At 38.0% G+C, this 19,953-nt stretch overlaps 1 protein-coding gene across 7 annotated transcripts in view; it reads left to right on the top strand.

Moving 5' to 3' along the window:
- FAM193A (family with sequence similarity 193 member A) overlaps nt 1–19,186 on the top strand; it is a 218,901-nt gene extending 199,715 nt beyond the window's left edge. For 6 of the 7 annotated variants that reach the window (XM_020992199.2, XM_078148602.1, XM_020992198.2 and 3 more), the window contains 2 exons: nt 10,236–10,317; nt 18,255–19,186. In XM_020992199.2, the coding sequence (XP_020847858.1) occupies nt 10,236–10,317; nt 18,255–18,348 (176 nt within the window). In that variant the 3' untranslated portion in view covers nt 18,349–19,186. Of the gene's footprint in view, nt 1–8,754; nt 8,780–10,235; nt 10,320–18,254 lie in introns of those variants that run through there. The other variant, XM_020992196.2, reaches the window with a different exon arrangement.
- The last annotated feature ends 767 nt before the right edge of the window (nt 19,187–19,953 follow it).

Below are 19,953 nucleotides of genomic sequence, written 5' to 3'. Positions count from 1 at the left end.
CCTAATAATGGGCTCCTGGGCTACTATAAATAAATAAGATACACATTGATTCCCCAGATTTAAGTATAGCTTATGGTTTTGAATCAACAGCCTCACTAAAATGCATAGTAAAGAGCTAACTTAAGAGTCAGGAAGACCTGGTTTCAACTCCTACCTCTGACATATACTTAACTGTGTGACCTTAGACAAGTCATTTAACCTCTCAGTGTGCTCAGGGCACTCTTCTAAGGCTATAGGATGCGGAGCAAATGTCAATCAGCATTGGTGGAAGATTTTCCTCTAGATAGACAGATACAATTTTCCTGTGCTGGTAAAGTCACAAGTCTGTTTCTGTCTCATCCCCACAAACCTGATTTGCTTTGGATTTTCTGTCTCCCTTCTCTGCCTTGTAGAGATGCACATAAATAGTGAGGTATCCAAAAGTAGAAGGAAGCAAAAAACATATGTCATCCACAGATGGGATGTTGGAGTTGCAAAATGATCCAGAAGTGACTATTTTTTCTTCTTGATTGCACCTTCTCAACATTTCCCATCAGCCCCTTCCTCTCTACCAATACCACAATCATCTTAGTGCAAAGCATTTATCACTTCTTACTTAAACTGTTTCAATAGCCTCCTTATTTAAATCTCCCTGAATCCAGTCTTTCCCTTCTTCAATCCATCCTCCACACAGCTGCTAAATTATTTTTTTTTTTAAAGCACGTATCTGACCATGTCACTGACCTATTCAAAAGGCCTCAGTGATTTCTTATTGCCTCTAGGACCAAATGCACATTCCTCTATTTGGCATTTAAAGCACATCATAATCTGGCTCCAACCAGTCTTTTCAAGCCAGTTAACATATTACTTTCTTCATCCAAACTGATCTGTTTGCTTTTCCCTCCTGTTTCTGTACCCTTACATAGAATATCTTTCCTCCTTACCTCTTCCACGTGGAACTCCTGACTTCCTTCAAGGCTGTTTTAATGCCACCTCCTTCAAAAGACTTTCCTGATCCACCAGTTGTTAGTGCACAAGCCCTTCCCCAAACTGTGTATTTATTTTACATATATCCTATATGTATTTATCTGTAAATACCCCGTAGTACAAGGATTCTTGTGTGTTGGATCCCTTTGGCAGTCTCCTAAAATCTGTGGACCCCTTCTCATAATAATGTTTCTTTTTTGAAACCCATAATTGAAAGATTAGTGAAATAAAGATTTTTTTTTCCCAACCAAGTTAAAAACTGCATAAAATCTATCTGCCAACTCTCTGAGGTATCCATGAATCCCATCCATGCCTGCCCTAGTGGAATCTAAGTGCCTTGAGGACGTTTACTGTCTCACTTTTAGTCTTTGTATCTATCCCCTGCACCTCACTGAGTTTTGCTATATAGTCAGTGTTAAATAAATATTTGTTAATTTATTGCTTCTCTTTAGCTTTAATTGCAGTTGCTGCAAGCATAATGCAGGACGTGAAAAACTTTTAGGATTTAGGATTATAGATTTAGTTCTGGAAAGGACCTTAGAGTCTAGTTCTAGAGTTCTAGTCTAAGGCAATTCTATTGTATACATAAGATAACTGAGAACAAAGAGGTTATGTATGGACATAGATAACTATGTTACAAAGTAGAATATGATAAAGGGAAAAAATACTCTAAGCAAATCTGAGGAGTGAAAAATCACTTTCAGCCTGTGCAGTGGACACATAGTAGGTCCTTACTCTAAATCATTGCAAGGTTTACTGACCCTCCTAGGCAAAGGAGATGGCGCAATGGATGGAGCACTGGGAAGATCTGCATTCAAATCTAGCCTTACATACTAGTTGTATGACCCTGAGCAAGTCACTTAACTTCTGTCTGACTCAGTTTCCTCAACTGTAAAATGGAGTTAATAATACCACCTAACTCATAGGTTGGTTGCAAGGATTAAATGAGATAAAATTTGTAAAGCAGTTGGCACAGTACCTGGTACATAGTAGGTACTGTGCAAATGCTTGTTCTCTTCTTAAGCTGGGGTCCTTAAAAATAGACATACACACATGTGTGTATATGCATATATATATATATATATATATATATATATTTAAGTTAGGAATTTCTATATAATTGGTTTCCTTTGAAATCCTACATATTTTATTCTATACCTTTAAAAATTATTCTTAGAAGGGGTCCGTAGACTTTATGCAACTGCCAAAGGACTCCATTTATCACTTTTTGCTTAGACATGATCTCTCAGTCTTTTTCTTCTTACATCTATTTTCAATAATAGTTTCTAAATTGATTTTTCTAAAGCACAGATCTGATCATGTCACTCTCGATCAAAAAGAGAGTCTTATTTAGAGAATCTCAACGGCCATCTAATAGAATTGCTTGCATTAGTCTGAAATACACCTTTTACCTTCTAGTAGATTTTTGTAGTGGTTTTCTCCAGCTTTACTTACTACCTCAACATTTGCTGATGTTGATTTCCCCAAGGCTTAGGTATTGTTTTTTTAAATGTTTGAAGTTTTGACTTTTTATTTTTAAAAGGAAAGGGGGGAGGTAGTATATTATAGTGAATAGAGTACTGGAATTGAAGTCAGAAACCTTCAAATCTTCCCTCTGGCATTTAATATCTCTGTGACCATGGCAAGTCATTTAACTCTGAGCCCAAGTTTCCTTATCCCTAAAATGGAAGTAATATTTATAGTACCCACATCACAAAGTTATAGGAAAGCTCAAGATAGTGTATGTAAAGCATTTTTGTTTATTTGTCAACTAGTATTCTTAGTATATATAGAGTAATTTGCATTAAAAGCTTAGTGAAACTGAATCTTAATAAGTGATAATACTACAGAAAGGTTACACAGGCTTTTGTTCCGAATAGAGGAAGAATTCCTTATCAATCAGCTGTCCGTCGAGAGAATTCAACTGTTTCATGATGTAGTATGCTTCTTGCCAGTGGAGAAGTTCAGACCGAAACTAGATGTCCATTTCTTGGTAATTGTGTGGAGGGTCCTAATTTAGGTAAGGGCTGTTCTAGTTCTGTCAAAATCTGGATAGCTGTTATCTGCAAACTTCCGAGATACTCCCTTTCCACTCCTCTTCCTCTCTCAATGAGCTCAGGAGCTGACTCACAATATTTCTTTCCTCCCCAGTTCCTACCCTCATACTAAGAGTCTTCACCATACATATTGACATTCCTTCAAATACCCTAAACTTTCAGTTCCTCCAACCTATTCACATGCTATGACCCACTGCACCACCCTACCTCAGCCACACACCTTTGTGGGTATAGTCATACCCTTGATCTTGCCATTGCCCACAGATGCACTAGTTCCATGTTCAGTAACTCTGAAAACCCCTTATCTGACCATAATCTCTTGACATTCCTCCTTCCCTCTGCTTCCCTTATCAGAGCCTACTTTTCATCCACACTATGACCTCTAGTCTCTTGATCCCTCAATTTTTTTTATCAGACCATCACCCCTACACTTACCACACTCTCTTCTCTCTTCCCCCATCTTGACGCCATAGTGAACCAGTTCACCTCTACACTTCCTCTTTTCTTGAGTGTCTGGTCCCCTTTGCTGATTGCACCCTGCCAAGCCTCAGCCTTGGATCACAACCACCATTTACTAACTTTTACATACCTGCTACACCTGCTGCCAAATGAAGGTAGAGAAAATCCTGCAATCTATCTCTTTGTCCACTTCAGATGTATGTTACACAACCTCAACTGGGCCCTCCCTGCTGCTATGTAGTCCTACTGCATCTCCATATCAACTCACTGTCCTCCCTCTCCACAGCAGATCTTCTGAAACATTGCATGGATCCCCCATCTCCTCAGGTGCCTTCTGCCATTATCTTCCTCCTTCATCTTGTCTCACATGATGACATGACCTTACTCCTTACCAAGGCCAACTCCTCTACTTGTTCAAGTGATTCTATTCCATCTTGTCTCCTCCATCAGATTTCCCCCTCTCATTTTCATTCTCTCTCTGTCTACTGTCTCATTCCCTACTGATTCAAACATGCTCCTTCAAACTCAGAAAACTCACACTTGATCCTTCCATCGCCACTATTGTTCTATATCTTTTCTGCCCTTTGTAGCAAAACTCCCTGAAAAGGCCATCTGCCATAAGTACCTCCACTTCCTCTCATCTCACTCACTTTTTTAACCCATTACGATCCAGTTTCTATCCTCATCATTCAGCAGAAACTGCTCTCTCCAAAGTTACCCATGATCTCCCAATTATCAAATGTAATAGCCTTTTCTCAATCCTCATTCTTGCTCTCTCTGCAGCCTTTAACACTGTCAATCACCCTCTTCACCTTAATGCTGTCTTCTCCCTAGTTTTTCAGGATACCACTCTCCTTGTTCTCCTCCTACCAAATCATCTGACTGCTTCTTCTCAGGCCTCTTTGTTGGATCCTCATCTGGGTCATCCATACTAACTGTGGGTATCCCACAGGGCTCTATCTTTTGCTCAGTGATCTCATCAGCTATCATGGATTTAATTATCATCTATCTGAGGATGATTGTCAAATCTACCTATCTAGCCCTAACCTCTCTACTGACCTTCAGTCTTACATTTCCAACTGCCTTTCACACATCTCAAATTGGATGTCCAGTGAACATCTTAAATTCATCATGACCAAAACTGAACTCATCATCTTTCTCCTAAGCCAGCCCTCCCTCACCCCCAACTTTCCAGTTACTGTAGAAAGCAACACCATCCTTCCAGTTCCCCAGGCTCATAACCTAGGTGCCTTCCTCAACTCCTTACTATCTCTTACCCCCTATATCCCATCTGTTGCCAACACCTGCTGGCTTCATCTTTTCGAAACTTCTTGAATACACTCCCTTTTCTCCTCTGTGGCCATCACTACTCTGGTGCAAGGCCTCATCACCTCACACCTGTACTACTGCAATAGACTGCTCATAGGTTGGCCTTCCTTAAGTCTCTCTCCATTCCCATCAATCCTCAGCTACCAAAGTAACTTTCCTAAACCACAGGTCCAACCGCATCATCACAATGCTCCATAAACTTTAGTAGCTCCCTCTCACCTCTGTAATCAAATACACAGTTCATTGTTTGACATTCAAAGCCCTTCATAAACTAGTCCCCCCTGCCTTTCCAGTCTTCTTACATCTTATTCCTTGCTAGGCACTCTTCAATCTAGTGACAGTGGACCCCTGACCATTACATGAATATATTCCATCTCTCAGCTCCAGCCATTTTCTCACACTGCCCCCTATACCTGAATGCTCTTCCTCCTCGTCTTCACCTACGAGCTTCCCTGATTTTCTTCAAATCCCAGCTAAAATCCTGTCTTCTACAGGAAGCCTTTCCTAATCCCTCTTAATTATAGTGCCTTGCTTATGTTAATTCCTATATATCCTGTATATAGCTTGTTTATACATATTTGTTTATTGCTTCCCTTTTTAGATTGTGAGCTCCTTGAGGACAACTGTCTTTTGCCCAGTGATTAGCATACGACCTGGCCAAAGTATAAGTGTTTAGTAAATATTTATTGATGATTTTCTTTGCCTATTTTTCAGCTTCCAGTTATTCTCAAATACTGTAACACCTTACCAAAGACCATAATACTATGTGTTTATCCTAGCTTCTTGAGGAAAATTCTATGGTCTTGTTTATTTTTTAGCTGCTTGAACAAAGGGGAAAATTGGAAATTAGGCTTATGTTTCCATGTATATGTATTGGGGCATTCACATTATGAGCAGTAAGATTTATCTACCCCAGTCCCTTTATATTTTAAAGCGAGAGTGTTCCTTTATCCCATTCCCGATTCATATTTGTTGTGAACTGTACTCCAATTGAATTGGAAGGGCAGCTAGGTGGCATAGTAGATAGATTGCTAATCCTGGAGTCAGGAAGACCTGAGTTCAAATCCACTCTCAGACACTTACTGGCTATGTGACCCTGGGCAAATCACTTAACCTTGTTTGCCTCAGTTTCATTATCTGTATAATGAGCTGGGGAAGGAAATGGCAAACCACTCCAGTATCTTTGCCAAGAAACCGCCCGTGGACAAAGTTCACAGGGTCATACAGAGTTGGGCATGACTGAAAGACTAAACAACAATAACAACAAAAATTGAATTTGAGCCTCATTTAAGTACTTATTCTAAATATTCTTTAGAAATTAAAGTTTTCTCTAAAATTATAATGACTAACCTTGCCCCTTAAAAAAGCTAAGGAAAATGTACTTCCTGCCATTGTAGCGTTAGGGAGCCATAGAGTAGAATATTATATATGTGCAGTCAGACATAGTGTGTTGAAGTTCAAGCTTTTTATAGGTGGCTTCTCTAAGATGACTTAAATTTGTAATATTATTCAGCAAATGATTATTAAATGCGTAATATGAGCAAGATATTGTGCTAGATGCTCATAGGATTCAGCCCAGGATCCTATAGCTGCAAGGGGACTTAGAGATTATAAAATCATATCCCTTTCCCCCTTCTCCCCTGTTTTTTAATAGAGGAAGAAAGTTAGGTCAAGGGATATGGTGGCTTGCCTGAGGTTGCATAGGTCATATAGAATAGAACTGAAATCTCTGGCTCCAAATCCAGTTTCCCCCACAACACTATGCTCACTCATTCATCCTAATGCTTTCTAATTTCTTTATTTGTAAAATGTAGTACCTGCATCATAGAATGGTTATGAAGCTGTATAAGACAATTCATGTAAGGAACTTTGCAAACCGTTAGAGTTCATTTTTGTTGTCATTATGAATTGTTAATTATGATCTTGTTCCCAGATTTTGCAGAGGAGTTCAGGTAGACAAGGCCTTAGAACAAGTTAACTATCCTGCTATTCTTATTTTATAGTTAGTGTCCTATGAACTATTACACATGTGAATAAAATAATTGCCTTCTGTAGTTGAATAAAAGTATTAGATGTAAATTTATCCTTCTGTAGGCTTACTGAAAGCATCTTTGTTACGATGTCAATAGTAGGACAACAAGGATTGATATGTATCTCATCCTGTTCACACATGATTTTGAATTCCTCTGCTAAATTTCTCAATTTTGAAAGCTTTTCATTCCATGTAGTTTGGAAATTGCATATTTGGCATGCCATCTATGGGAAACATTTTCCTTAAGTTTTTGTGGATCAGTGTTATGTCCAGATGATTATGGCCAACACTTTGGTCTTTGCTAATGCTTATTCTGTATATTCTGTTCTTACACTACTGGTTAGGTTCTCCAAGATACTTTAACATGTACATTTGTAGTACGGGTATTTGTTGTTTGTCCATGAAAGATAGCAGCCCTCTAATGTATAATTGTAATTATCAGGGCCTGTTGGTGGCATTTAATAGCTGTTAAGCTTTTATAGCCTGTAATAACATGTTGTTAATTTCTGTCATTTCCTTGCATAATCTACATTGATCAGCCTTTTTTAAGGATAGCCCTTCTGTGGCTTCTGGTGGCAATGACGATCTGGTGCTGAATTGCCATCATAAACCTCTCCTTTTTCTTAAATCCGTTTAACTTAACCAGTGTGTTTTCTCTCATTAGAATGTGAGTTCCTCGAGAGCAAGGATGGTCTTGCTTTCCTGTTATTTCTGTCCCCAGCAGTTAGCACAGTGCTGTGCACATAGTAAGCGCTTAATAAATGCTTCATTCATGCAGTTATTCATTGTTTATTGTCAACATATTGTTGGCTGAGTTCTTGTGAATGTTGCCTATGGTTTTGATTCTAATCTTGGATCTTAGTCTTTCAAGCAGCGGTGAGGGTAAGAGGAATATTACATCTGGCATTCACAGAAAGTGGCTTTCAGCAGCTTCTGTTTATATGGAACTATCTTTTCCCCTAAGCTGTCCCAACCCTCAATTAATTCTTCACACAGCAGAACCCTTTCACTCATTTGCCTAACGCAAAGAGGGTCCGAGTCTAGGAGGAAACTACCAGAGTTATGGGTAAGGAAATGGGGAAATAAGAAAAGGAGTACATTCACAACTGTTGACCCCTAATTATCTTCTGTTGCTGTTCTCCTCTGTTATTCTAGACCATAATGATTCCTTCTTAACTTGCCATTTCTAGAGTGAGTAGGTTGCGTTTGGGGTTTTATTTTTTTGAAGTCATATCCTTTTTTAAAATTCATAAGTAAATATGTTTTTGCATATGGAATGTGAATGTGCAAACCACTTAGTCACAAATAATTAAAAGAGTTGTGTGTTTTACTCCTCCATTAAAAATAGCTCTTTATGTTATGGAGGTTATCCTAGGTTTTCAAAAGCTAAAAATACAGGAGAGTATAAACTCTAGCAAGTCTTACCAGTCTTAGAAAGACTTTGAACATTAGCCTAACTGGGAACAGTATGTCTGGTTGCAGAAAACCAACCTAGAAAATGCAAAAGGCTCGTCATCAGAGAGGTGATGATTTTCTTCAGCCATAGCAACTTATGAAGACAAGTCAGCTCAGATGTAGGAGAGTTGTGGTCTACCCAGGTAGAAGGCAGTGCACTCTCCAGTGAAAGCACAGTTTATTGAAGTATTAGTCTCCTAACATAATTTTATTATACTTATGGTTATATTCTTCACATCTAATCTAAATCTCACTATAATCTAAAGCCTGTAGTAATAACTGAAAAATTAGAATTAATTTCTTCTCTATCTGTGTTTTTATACAGCAGAAATTAGGCAAGTCTACTAGCATAGACAGCTTTCAATTTAAGGTTAAGAAAAAAAAGCCTTAGTATGTATTATCCTACTTCACAGATGATCAGTAAAATATGAGACACTTCTCTTGTCTCCCCCACAGCACTTTGTATGAGGCTCTGCTTATAGTAAGTACTCAAATACTGACTTGTATTGAATTGATAGCATTGTTATTGATATATAAGTTGTGTTAGAATTAGATTTTTTTTAGTTATCACTGTTAAAAGGCATGGCATTTTAATCTCTGTTTTTCTTATATTTAAATGCTTCAATAATGTATCTCCTTGGTATTGGGCATTACCTCCACCAGTATAGAATACATACCTTCTCATTCTGTGTGATTCTTGCTCATGCCCTTCTATAAATCCTCCATAGAGAATCTACCCAACCTGTGGAAGGCCTTCCTTCCACTAGCCTTCTAGTTTATTTTTAATGAAGGACTCATTTTAATCAAATGATGACTGATTTTCATGTTGATAATCTGTCAAATGCTACTTGAGGTCAGTCAGTAAACAAACATTCAGCTTTTACATGACAGGTTTTATGCTAGCCACCTTGAAGTGCAATCTTAGGAATATTTTTATAAAAAAAAGATCACAACTTTTCAAATAGCCATCTTATTGCAACTGTTATTTCTAAAATTTAAGTACATAGACTCCACATCTAGTTTTAGTGCATCCTTTTTTATAACTGTAGTGTTATTCTACCAGCCCTTTTGACCATGCTGCAAAAAGTACAGCATATATGAACTTGCCACAATTTTATTCGCTATTAAAACTGTCCTTTTTGCTTCTATCACCGTTTTATAATCATTATTCCTTTAGCACATCTTAGTCTCAATAAACAAATTTAATTTAGTAGAGTTTTGTTTTGTTTGTAAAAACTTAGCACATTTTGTTTAAGTCTTTGGCATAATATTGTTTGAACAAGGAAATAAGGGTACATGAAATCAGTGAGAATCTACAAATATGTAATAAGTACCCATTATGACATCACATAATACTTAAGACTAACAAGGAGGGCAAGAAGATGTAAAGATGAATAAGATACAGGCCCTTCCCTCATGGTTGTTAGAGTCTAGTAGAAGAAATAAGACGTAGACACAAATAACCACCCAAAACATTATATGAACAAAAAGAGATGCAGAGATCTGCATCTGAGGGGAAAAAGAATATTGCCTTCTACGAGCCTCTGGCTTTTGTGAAATAGGTGGCATTTGAAAGGATGGGTGGGATGACTTCAGGTAGAAGTGGATAAAAAGCATTCCAGGCATAGGGAAAGATATGAGTAGACATAAAGGTGGCAAAACACCTGAGCCCACATATTTTATAATAGTTCAAAAAAGATAAATCTACTTTCTTTTTACCTAGTTTTGAAAATTTAAAAATAATTTGTGAGGTTATAATATTATTACATGTTTTAATGTTTTATATGTTTGCATGTTATAATTTTTTAATAAGTTTTTTGAAAGATGAATCTGTAAAATTGTTGCAGCCAGTTCCTGGAGTTAAAATTTGTTCTGGTTTATTTTTTAGTGATATAACCAGTTTATGTTAATTTTCCCTCTTCTCATTGATTTTGCAGATGATGTATTTTTGCCCAAAGATATTGATCTAGACAGTGTGGATATGGATGAGACCGAGAGGGAAGTGGAGTATTTTAAAAGGTAAATGTTATAATTTGTGTCTGACAGAGTGGTGGTTACTTGTTCAGTATTCTCCTTTCATTTTTCTTTGTCATTCCCACTGCCCTTTCCACCAGCAGAAATTCTTAGAAGTTTCCTGCTTTTCAATATGTTGCCATTCAGTAACAAAGTGGTGTTTTCATGAGCTGTCGAAGTTTGTAGAGCCTTTTGCTACCTACCTGAAGGGACCTTGGACTACTGGGCTTCTTGTTAGAATTATGTATAAAATGATGTTATGGAGTTAGGACTGTAGCTCCTGAGTAAAGGCTTTTATGGGATAAGCTGTATGAGCTTTGTGACCACTGTTTAGGGGGACCAGTGAAAGTATTCTGAATTAGTTGGAATTTGGGGAGAGATTATGGTTTTTTTACCATCCTTTGTTAACTCTGTGATAAGTCTGGCTTTGGTGAAACAAACCATGTTTATCACCTTTTCTATTCTTGTCCTAAATTGAGGATGAACTATGCTTCCAAATACATCTGCTCAGGCCTTCCAAGGCCTCAACTACTGATGCCTCTTTCAAAGGACCAGTGATCTAGTCTGGCTACAGACTTATAAGGAAAACCATATAAATCTCAGAAGTAAAAGCTGTCCTTTCCAACTAGTATGGAACAATTTTTGTTGAGATTATTGTGTAGAGATAATAATCACATAATTTGTATTCCTCTCAGTGTGTATATCAGTACATTGCACAGAGTAGGCTACAGCCTTTTCCCATTCAGAAATGTTTCTGAATAATATATGTCAGTGACAAGAACCCAGACATTAAAGTGTGCCACTTAAAAATTACTACCTTAGTGTCAAATGAAATAAGAGTAGCTCTGGGCACTGGGTTTGTGGTAGTCTTGGATTTATGGAATTTTGCAGCTCCTCCACCTTGTTTGGGTACATAGTTTTGGAATTGTACAAAAGTAGAGCTTCAGTGGTGTCTTAGAAGAAGCCTCTAAAGCTACTAGTATTTTTCACTACTAGTGGATACTCAGAGGTTGTAAATGCTAATGACTGATCTTCTGAACTTTACAGACCTTTGCAAATCACTTACCCCTCTGGTGATAAGAGGTTGCCCCTCCTCTTTTAAGAAATAGGCATTCATCATGCCGTGTGGCATATTATACCAGTAAAGAGATAAGCGAAGCAGTCAGTTTCATGTTTTTAAAGACTCAGATGAAAGTAAACTCTTACTTTTAGGCAGAACACTTTGAATTCTGGAAATGAAGCAAGTACTAAATCACAGCTTTGATTTTTTTTTTTTACTTTTAAAATACTTAATATACCAACTGACTAATTTTTTCTGTAAATAGATGTCCCAGGGTTAACTGGGAATTCATGACCCAATGCTTTAGACTTTCGTGTTTTGAGAAATAGAATTATTTGGAACTTCAGGAGAGAAACTTTAGAAACCACCTGTTCCAACACCTTCATTTTGTAAATAGAGCCATAAAAGGAGAAGTATCTTGACCAAGGTCATACAAATAAGTAGCAGAAACAGAATTCAAACTCAGGCCCTTTGATTCCAGATTCAATGCCCTTTCCATTTTATTTTGTAACCTCGGTAACATTAGCAAATTCTTAATGGTAGATGTTTTATCAAATTAGATTTGTTGACCATAATAGTGATTTGAAATAATAGCAATATGTATCTCTATGGCATTTTTCAGTTTGTAAAATATTTTATATAAATTATGTTATTTGATCCTCATAATTCCTTTGAGGTTGCTTAGGACAGTGTTATTATTCCTAGGTTTCAAATGAAGAAACAGTATCAAAGAAATGAAATTATTAGCCCAAATCCATATAATTAGTAAGTTGGACTCTGCTCTTCTGACACTAACTCCAGGGACTCTTTCCACCAACCCATCTTTTCATACCAGCAAGTTTATATTTCATAATCAAATATTGAGCCTATAGAAAACATCCATTGTTTGAAAGAAACTACCTGTCTATTCTGCTTGGTTCACAAGGAGAGATATTGACATCTTTCAGTCAAGTCAATCAGTAATCCTTTCCTCTAAAGCTTGAAATATTGATGTTGTGCTGTAGTTGACAATGGTCCAATTGTCAGTAGTGAATAGTAATAGTCTTTATTTATAGATACTGAGTGACTTTATGAAGTTAATTTTTCAGTTTGACCTCAGCCTCTGCAAAAATAATCAAATAAATAAATAGATGATTAAGGCATTTTCTTTCAGTAGCACTCAGAATAACTCTATATTCCGATATAAGCTCTTTCCTTTCAGTCTTTTCATGCTAAGCTAAGTCTTAGCATTTTTAAGGCCCTATAGAAGGTATTCTGTGTTTTGAATCAACTTCACTCTGCTGGGCCTGGTCATAAATACTTGAGTTCTTACTACCTCCTGGATTAGTTCTTATGTTTATAGAATTGTAAGATTTTAGAGGAAGAAGGGACCCTGAACATTATCTACTCGGGCAGCTAGCATTCAAGTGACTACCATGTGCTGGGCTCTGTGCTAAGTTCTGGGGATACAAAGAAAGGTGAAAGACACTCCTTAATGTAATGGTGGAGACAACATGAAAACAACTGTATGCAAACAAGATAGAGACAGTCTAAGGAACATTGGGAAAAGTTTCTTGTAGAAGGGAGGGCTTTTTCTGAGACTTAAAGGAATACCAAGACACCAGGAGGCAGAGATATGGGGAGAGAGAGGGTTTGAGGCATGAGGGATACTCAGTGAAAATTCTTGGAGTTGGGAGATGGAATTTCCTGTGCAAAGAACATCAAGGAGGTCTATATCACCGGATCACAGAATACATGACAAGGAGTAAAATGTAAGAAGACTGGAAAGGTAGGAAGGGGCAGGTTATGCAGAGCTTTAAAAGCCAGACAGAGGATTTTATATTTGATCTTAGAAGTGAATGGGGGGCCACTGGGATTTATTGAATGGTGGGAGTAACTTAGTCAGACCTACACTTAAGGAAGATTATTTTGACAGCTCAGTGGAGGTTGGGAAGAGGCTTGAGTCAGGGAAGCCAACCAGAAGGTTATTACAGTAGTGTAGGCCCACCACTTTATAAATGGGAAAACAGGCCAACAAATGGAAACGACTCGTGCAAATTCACGTGTGGATATTTGGGCTCCAGTCTGGACATTTTTCATTACAGTGGACAACTTATTTGTTGAGCAGTCACCCTGTTTAATGCATTCATTCAACACAATGTATTAAGCACCTACTAGGTATCAGACCTTGTGCCCGGTGTTGTGGATGCAAAGATAATTGAAATTGCTCTGCTTTTGCATCCTTTTGGGGGGAGGGCAGTAATGTACAGCAATAAGTAAATACAAATTATATACAGAGTAATTTAGTGGATGTCACTAACAACTGGGAGTCTGAAAGGAGAGGTCATGTGAGAATTGGCACTTAAATTGAATTCCCTGAGGAAAGCTAGGGATTGTAAAAATGAGCAGGTGAAGAGGTCTGTCTAGTCAGGGGAGACAGCATTGACAAAGGCATAGAAGTAATAGCAAAGAGGATATTTTGGCCAGAACATAAGTGTGCATGAAGGGAAAGATGGGCTAGCGCCGTATTTTGAAGGGTTTTAAATGCCAAACATTCGCTTAAATGCATTTTAGTGGCAAGGTGGAGGCACTGGGGCTTTTTGAATAGAAGAGTAACATGGTCACATCCATGCATTAGGAATATCAATTTCACAGCTGTGTGGAACAAAAATTAGAGAGAGAAAAGACTTGAGGCACTGTGAGACCAATTAAGAGGTTATATAATAGTTCAGGCAAGAGGAAATAAGGGCTTACAACTGAGTGATGGCCATGTGTGTGGAAAAATAAAGAGTGATGTTAAGACATGTTGTGGAGATAAAATTGACAGGATATAGCAACTTACCGTATATAAAGAAGAGTAAGGGAGACCAGATTGGAAGTGGATTCTCAAATTAGGAACCTAGATGACTGGGAAAATGCATTGTTTTGATAATAATCAGAGCATTGTTCAAGCCATTTATTTCTGTTGCTGCATTGTTTAAGGAATCTTGTTTGATTTTGACTTATGCATAGGAGACTCCATTTTGGAGGAAAAACCTTGAAATGAAGCGTCATTTTGCTCTATGGAATCAAGTGATATTTTGTAGTCCACAAATAACATGAGATTTATGAGATTTTGTATTCTGCACCTTTCATGCTATAGAAATGTGATAAAGATGCCCTTGGTATATATAAATTCTCTTAAAGATTTTGTGAAAACAATTTTTATTACCTTATTAAATTTATGTACGTAGTAGGTTTACAGTTTCATATATAGTCCCCTTTTTTTGTCTTTTATGTATTAAAATCTATCAATAATTAAGTTCAGTGGTTTTTTAAAAAGATTTTTATGAGGGGCAACTAGGTGACGAAGTGAATAGAGCTCTGGCCTTGGAGTCAGGAGGACCCAAGTTCAAATCTGGCCTCAGGAGCTTGATACTTACTAGCTGTGTGACCTTGGGCAAGTCACTTAACCCTGATTGGCTTAACCAAAAGGCAAAAAAAAGAAAAGATTTTTGTGAAGATGGGGGAAATAGGCATATGAGTCAGTGATTCTGAAATTTTCTTTATTGGCTTTTTTTTTTCAGTAACAAAAACATGCAAAATTTTCCCCAAGCTTTTATTTTCTTCTCCTGTTCCAAATATCTTGAGAAGAAATGATCTCTCAATGCTCTCAAAATTGTAACCTCTACCATGAACTCTTCTGTATATGCTTGGTTTGATCCAACTATTCTTTCCTTTGTTTTCTTTTGTGCCCTTTCTACTTGCTTATCCAAGCACATTGGGAAATGCAGTGTTAAGAGTCCAAATGCCCCCCTGCTAGAGAATATAGTTTGTTAAAGAAATATTGACAGGTCTTTTCCAGGTTCTTCCTTACATGCTTTTAGAATGATCTGGGCAAACTCTCTGTAGCCTTGTTTTTCCTTCCAATGTTTCTGTTTTATGAAATAATACTGTTAATAATCATCCACCATCCTCCTGTAAGATTTTATAAATGTGTTTCTTTTTTTCTTTTTCTATTTTTTTTTAAGGCAATTGGGGTTAAGTGACTTTCCCAGGGTCACACAGCTAGTAAGTGTCAAATGTTTGGTCTGAGGCCAGACTTCAGGTCTGGTGCTCTATCGCACCACCTAGCTGCCCCCTTATTTCTTCAGATGATAATTGCCTTTGTTTGACACATGTCTCCATCTGGGAAAGAAATGGTTGGCTAGCAGAGGTAGTTTCTAGGCTGTTTTGTTTTCCTTATTATAATGATTGTTCAAAAGATACTTCAACTTCCTTAGGATTTGGTGTTAGCCCATTGATATTCTCATCCATTTTTCAGCATCTGCTAACTTATTTAAGCAGGTCAGGTCAGAGTTGTTTTTAACAACATGCTGTATCTTCTTTTTTTATTCATCTAGTTAGGTATTGGTCTTTTATATTGACTCTTAACAAATCAGTGTGTCTGACTATACATAACTGCTTCAGAAATGAAGCTACATTTCAGTAGCACTTTAAAGTTTACAAAGTGTTCTCAAAACAATTCTATGAAGTAGATGGTCTAGAAATTATCACCCCTCCCCCACATTAGAGATGAAGAAAACGAGGCACAGAAATGAAGTGACTTGCCCAAAGTTCAAAGTTAAGTGTCAGAGCAGGGATTAGAATCCAGGTCACCTGACTCCAAGTCCAAAGGCCCTTTCTATTGTACTACTCATGTGTACCTCTACTGGACAGATCTATCACTAAAATCCCTTTCATTTGTAAGTATCCCCGGTATCCATCTGTATCAGATGTCTTTGCTTAATTGTTTTAAGCAGACAGTTGATGTAGGGGGAGGGGCAGTGTTGAGATAATTACAGAGGGAAGACACCTTCCACATCTATTTAAGTTGTAGTTTTTTCCTTTATTTAGTACTTGGCCTATCCAGCGCCTCCTAATTCTGTTTGTGAACAAAGTAGTCATCATATGAATACTTTGAGTATAAGTATGAGGCTTTTATGTAGTCCACAAACTTTTGGCCTCTTTTGTTTCTTAAATCTTAACCACATTTTACAACATTTTCTTCATCTGTCCTGTGCCCCTTCACCATCTTCCTCCATCATTGTAGAAGTGGAAGAAACCACACAAAACTGAGGGCTGTTTTATATTTTCTTGGTTTCGTGGGTTGCTGTTTCCAAAGAATTTATCACCTAGTGGCCAGTTTGCTACTGATATGCCTCTGTGTACATGAATAGGCTTCTCCTTCAAAACTGATGCTTGGTGACACACCCTTGAGAACCCAGTGTCATCTCAGCACTATGGTGAGGTCTCAGAGTAGGATTTACAGAGAGGAAAAGTACTCAGAGCTCACATTTGTACAGTACATTAGTTTTTACTTCACATCCATTACCTCTGAAGGTAGGCAGTGTAAATTTTTATTTCCATTTTACAGATGAAGGAATTAATTCTTAGAGTAGGGAAGTTACTGACACTTCTACACAAAGTATACCTTTTGCAGACTACCCAGAAAAACCTCATGAGCAGTCAGTGGTCTGTGCACCATACTTGGTAAACCACTGTTCACAATTAGTTCTCTCTGTGAAATATTTGCCTTTTCCCAATATAAGAAGTTGCTTTGGTTATTCACATTCTAAGAGAGGAAGCTAACAGATGTCCTTACCTGTTCCTGAAAAAAAAGTAGAGTACGCAAAAGGTATTATGCACATAGTAATATGGGATTTTCCCTGAGAAATGGAAATGCTATAGCATCTAGAATTGAGGATTTCGTAGGTCATCTCTGTCATATTCACTTCATGACAAGCACCAAAGTCTGGCTGCAGGAGGCAGTGGGGAGAAGGCAGCATTTCCAGTTCTGAGTGCAAAACATCATTACACCTAGAGAACTTCACCTCACAGTCAAGTTGGCTGGAATGTAGCCTTTCCATATATTGAGGGGGTACTTGAACATGTTTCTATATATTTGAGACTATTTGTATGTAGATTTTTTTTGTCTTTGATGAGTTTTTTGTGCATTGTAACCCAAAATGTCCATTACACTAAGTATTTGATTGGTATGAAGAACCAGTGATAAGTACATAACAGGGACTAAATCGTTGACTTCAGCCAACTGCCCTTAAAACTCTGGCTAACATTCTGTTTGAGTAGAATTAAATTGGGTAATTGTATTTTGCCATTTTCAATACTCCCTACACTGTTTAAGAGTGTACAAGTTACGCTATTTGTGTTTGATTTTTCCCCCCTGACTTGTAGCCAGCTTGTATAAGAATACTTGCAGAACGAGAAAGTTTAAAAAAAAAAAAAAGGAAAAAAACAATACACTATCAAATCTGTTATAGAGTGTATAATTGTATTAACACTGAAGCCTGACTGGCTGCTTTTTTAACATATTGTTAATTAATATGTTGTCAGTGATTCGATAATTAGGAGTAATGGGCAAAGTGACGTATCAGAGAACCTTAAAAATGAAAGGGATTTTAGTGATAGATCTGTCTAGTAGAGGTACACATGAGTAGTACAATAGAAAGGGCCTTTGGACTTGGAGTCAGGTGACCTGGATTCTAATCCCTGCTCTGACACTTAACTTTGAACTTTGGGCAAGTCACTTCATTTCTGTGCCTTGTTTTCTTCATCTCTAATGTGGGGGAGGGGTGATAATTTCTAGACCATCTACTTCATAGAATTGTTTTGAGGAGAACACTTTGTAAACTTTAAAGTGCTACTGAAATGTAGGCTATTTTTAATCTAACTCATTTAACTGATGAGGAAACAGGTCTATAGAAAGGGACAAAGTAACTTTTCCAAAGTTATACAGCGAGTTAGTAACAGCTTATAAAAACCTTCAGGGAAACTACTTACTTGTGTAAATGATATTGTTTGGGGCTGAGAATGTTGTTCTTTTTGTTTCCCTTCTTTTTTTTTCTTTTGCTTTGTATTTTTATAGGTTCTGCTTGGATTCTGCAAGACAGACAAGGCAGAGACTTTCCATCAACTGGTCCAATTTTAGTTTGAAAAAAACGACCTTTGCTGCCCACTGAATGGAGACAGCCTCAGGAGGAAGCCCTGCAGGAGTCCAGGAAACTTGCCCTGCCCTGCCCTGCCCTGCCCTGCCCTCCTGCTGCGAGTGCTGAGAGCTTTTCTCGGGTCTGAGCCAGTGCTGCCTTGCCTTGTCCCCAGTGCCGTGTGGGTCTGCACTGAACCACTTGGCCTGAGAATTCTTGCGGCCTGAGAAATCGCCACTTTCTACCTGAATTTGTTAGCTTGTGTGCTTGTAGTCTGTGAGTGAGGTTTATTTGATTGTAGCTGTACGCTGTGGGAGTTGGAACAATAGCTTTTTTCCAATTCCTCCTGATAGCCTTGGCCTCAGAGACTATCAGCTGCTTCCCAGGCTTGGGTGGAGGCCAGAACACTCGTTTGCATCATTTGCAGTGGCTCCTGCCACACTCGCCCGCATCTAGCTCTGTTTTCTCATCATCCTGATCCATGATAAAGGATTGGACCTCTCATCGTCGGCGCTGCTTTCATCTGCTCCAGAATTATTCCCACCATGACTTCATGGAAAGGAGGCTCGGACGGGACAAGCATTTCTTGAGTTCTCTTTCACAATCTACTGTTTAAGAGTGTACAAGTTACGCTATTTGTGTTTGATTTTTTCCCCCCTGACTTGTAGCCAGCTTGTGTAAGAATACTTGCAGAACGAGAAAGTTTAAAAAAAAAAAAAGGAAAAAAGAACAATACTCACACTATCAAATCTGTTATAGAGTGTATAATTGTATTAACACTGAAGCCTGACTGGCTACTTTTTTAACATATTGTTAAGTAATATTAAAATCATGTCTTTCTTTTTGAAAGATGGAATACATTAGTATGGCAGAAGACTTGTGTCTTGTCTTGTTCTGCTGGGGTTGTTGGGATGGAGAAGGGGACACATGGTATTGGCTTCAGAGGATCTCGATTTGAATCCTAGTTCTGTTGCTACCTATGTGACTTTCGGTAAATCTCTCCTTTCTGGGCCTTAAGTTTCCTCATCTAATGAGAAAGTTAGACTCAGAAAATCTCCAAGGCCCCTTCCACCTTCAAAAGGGCTGCCGCAGAAGAGAGCTTAGATGTGTTCTACTTGGCCCCAAATGGCAGGGCTAGGGACATTGAGTACAAAATTATGAAGAACTCAAGTTCAGCTTAATGGAAGGAAAGACTTTGTAGCAATCGAGTATCCAAAGGTGGAATCGTTTTCCTCTTGGAGGCAATAGGGTCCTCCTCACTCGTGGTCTTTAAGCAAAGACAGCCCACTTAGGTTAAATGTAAAAGGGTTGGATTAGTTTACCTGTAAGGTCCCTTTCAATTGTTGAGGTTCTGTGAAAATGTCTGCATGATAGAGTAAAGCAAGAAATGTATTGTTTATAAGAAATGTCTTGATTCAGCCATTTTAGCTGGCTGTCCCTCTCTCATAAGAGTGATGGTGTACTTAGACTATTACAAGTTGCTTTTGACTGCCCAGTGCACTAGTGGTAGCACCTTAATACTTAAAAAAGATCTGTTCTTTTGTTGGGGTCAGTGCTCCCCACGCTGCATCAGTTCACAGCCGCCTAGGAATTGATAAACTGTCTTTGGGTATTATGATGGCTAAAAAAGAAAAATCAGCA

Source organism: Phascolarctos cinereus, unplaced genomic scaffold, assembly GCF_003287225.1.
Source record: "Phascolarctos cinereus isolate Bilbo 61053 unplaced genomic scaffold, phaCin_HiC Scaffold_9;HRSCAF=440, whole genome shotgun sequence".
NCBI lineage: Eukaryota > Metazoa > Chordata > Mammalia > Diprotodontia > Phascolarctidae > Phascolarctos > Phascolarctos cinereus.
This window is presented reverse-complemented; position numbering and strand designations above follow the sequence as displayed.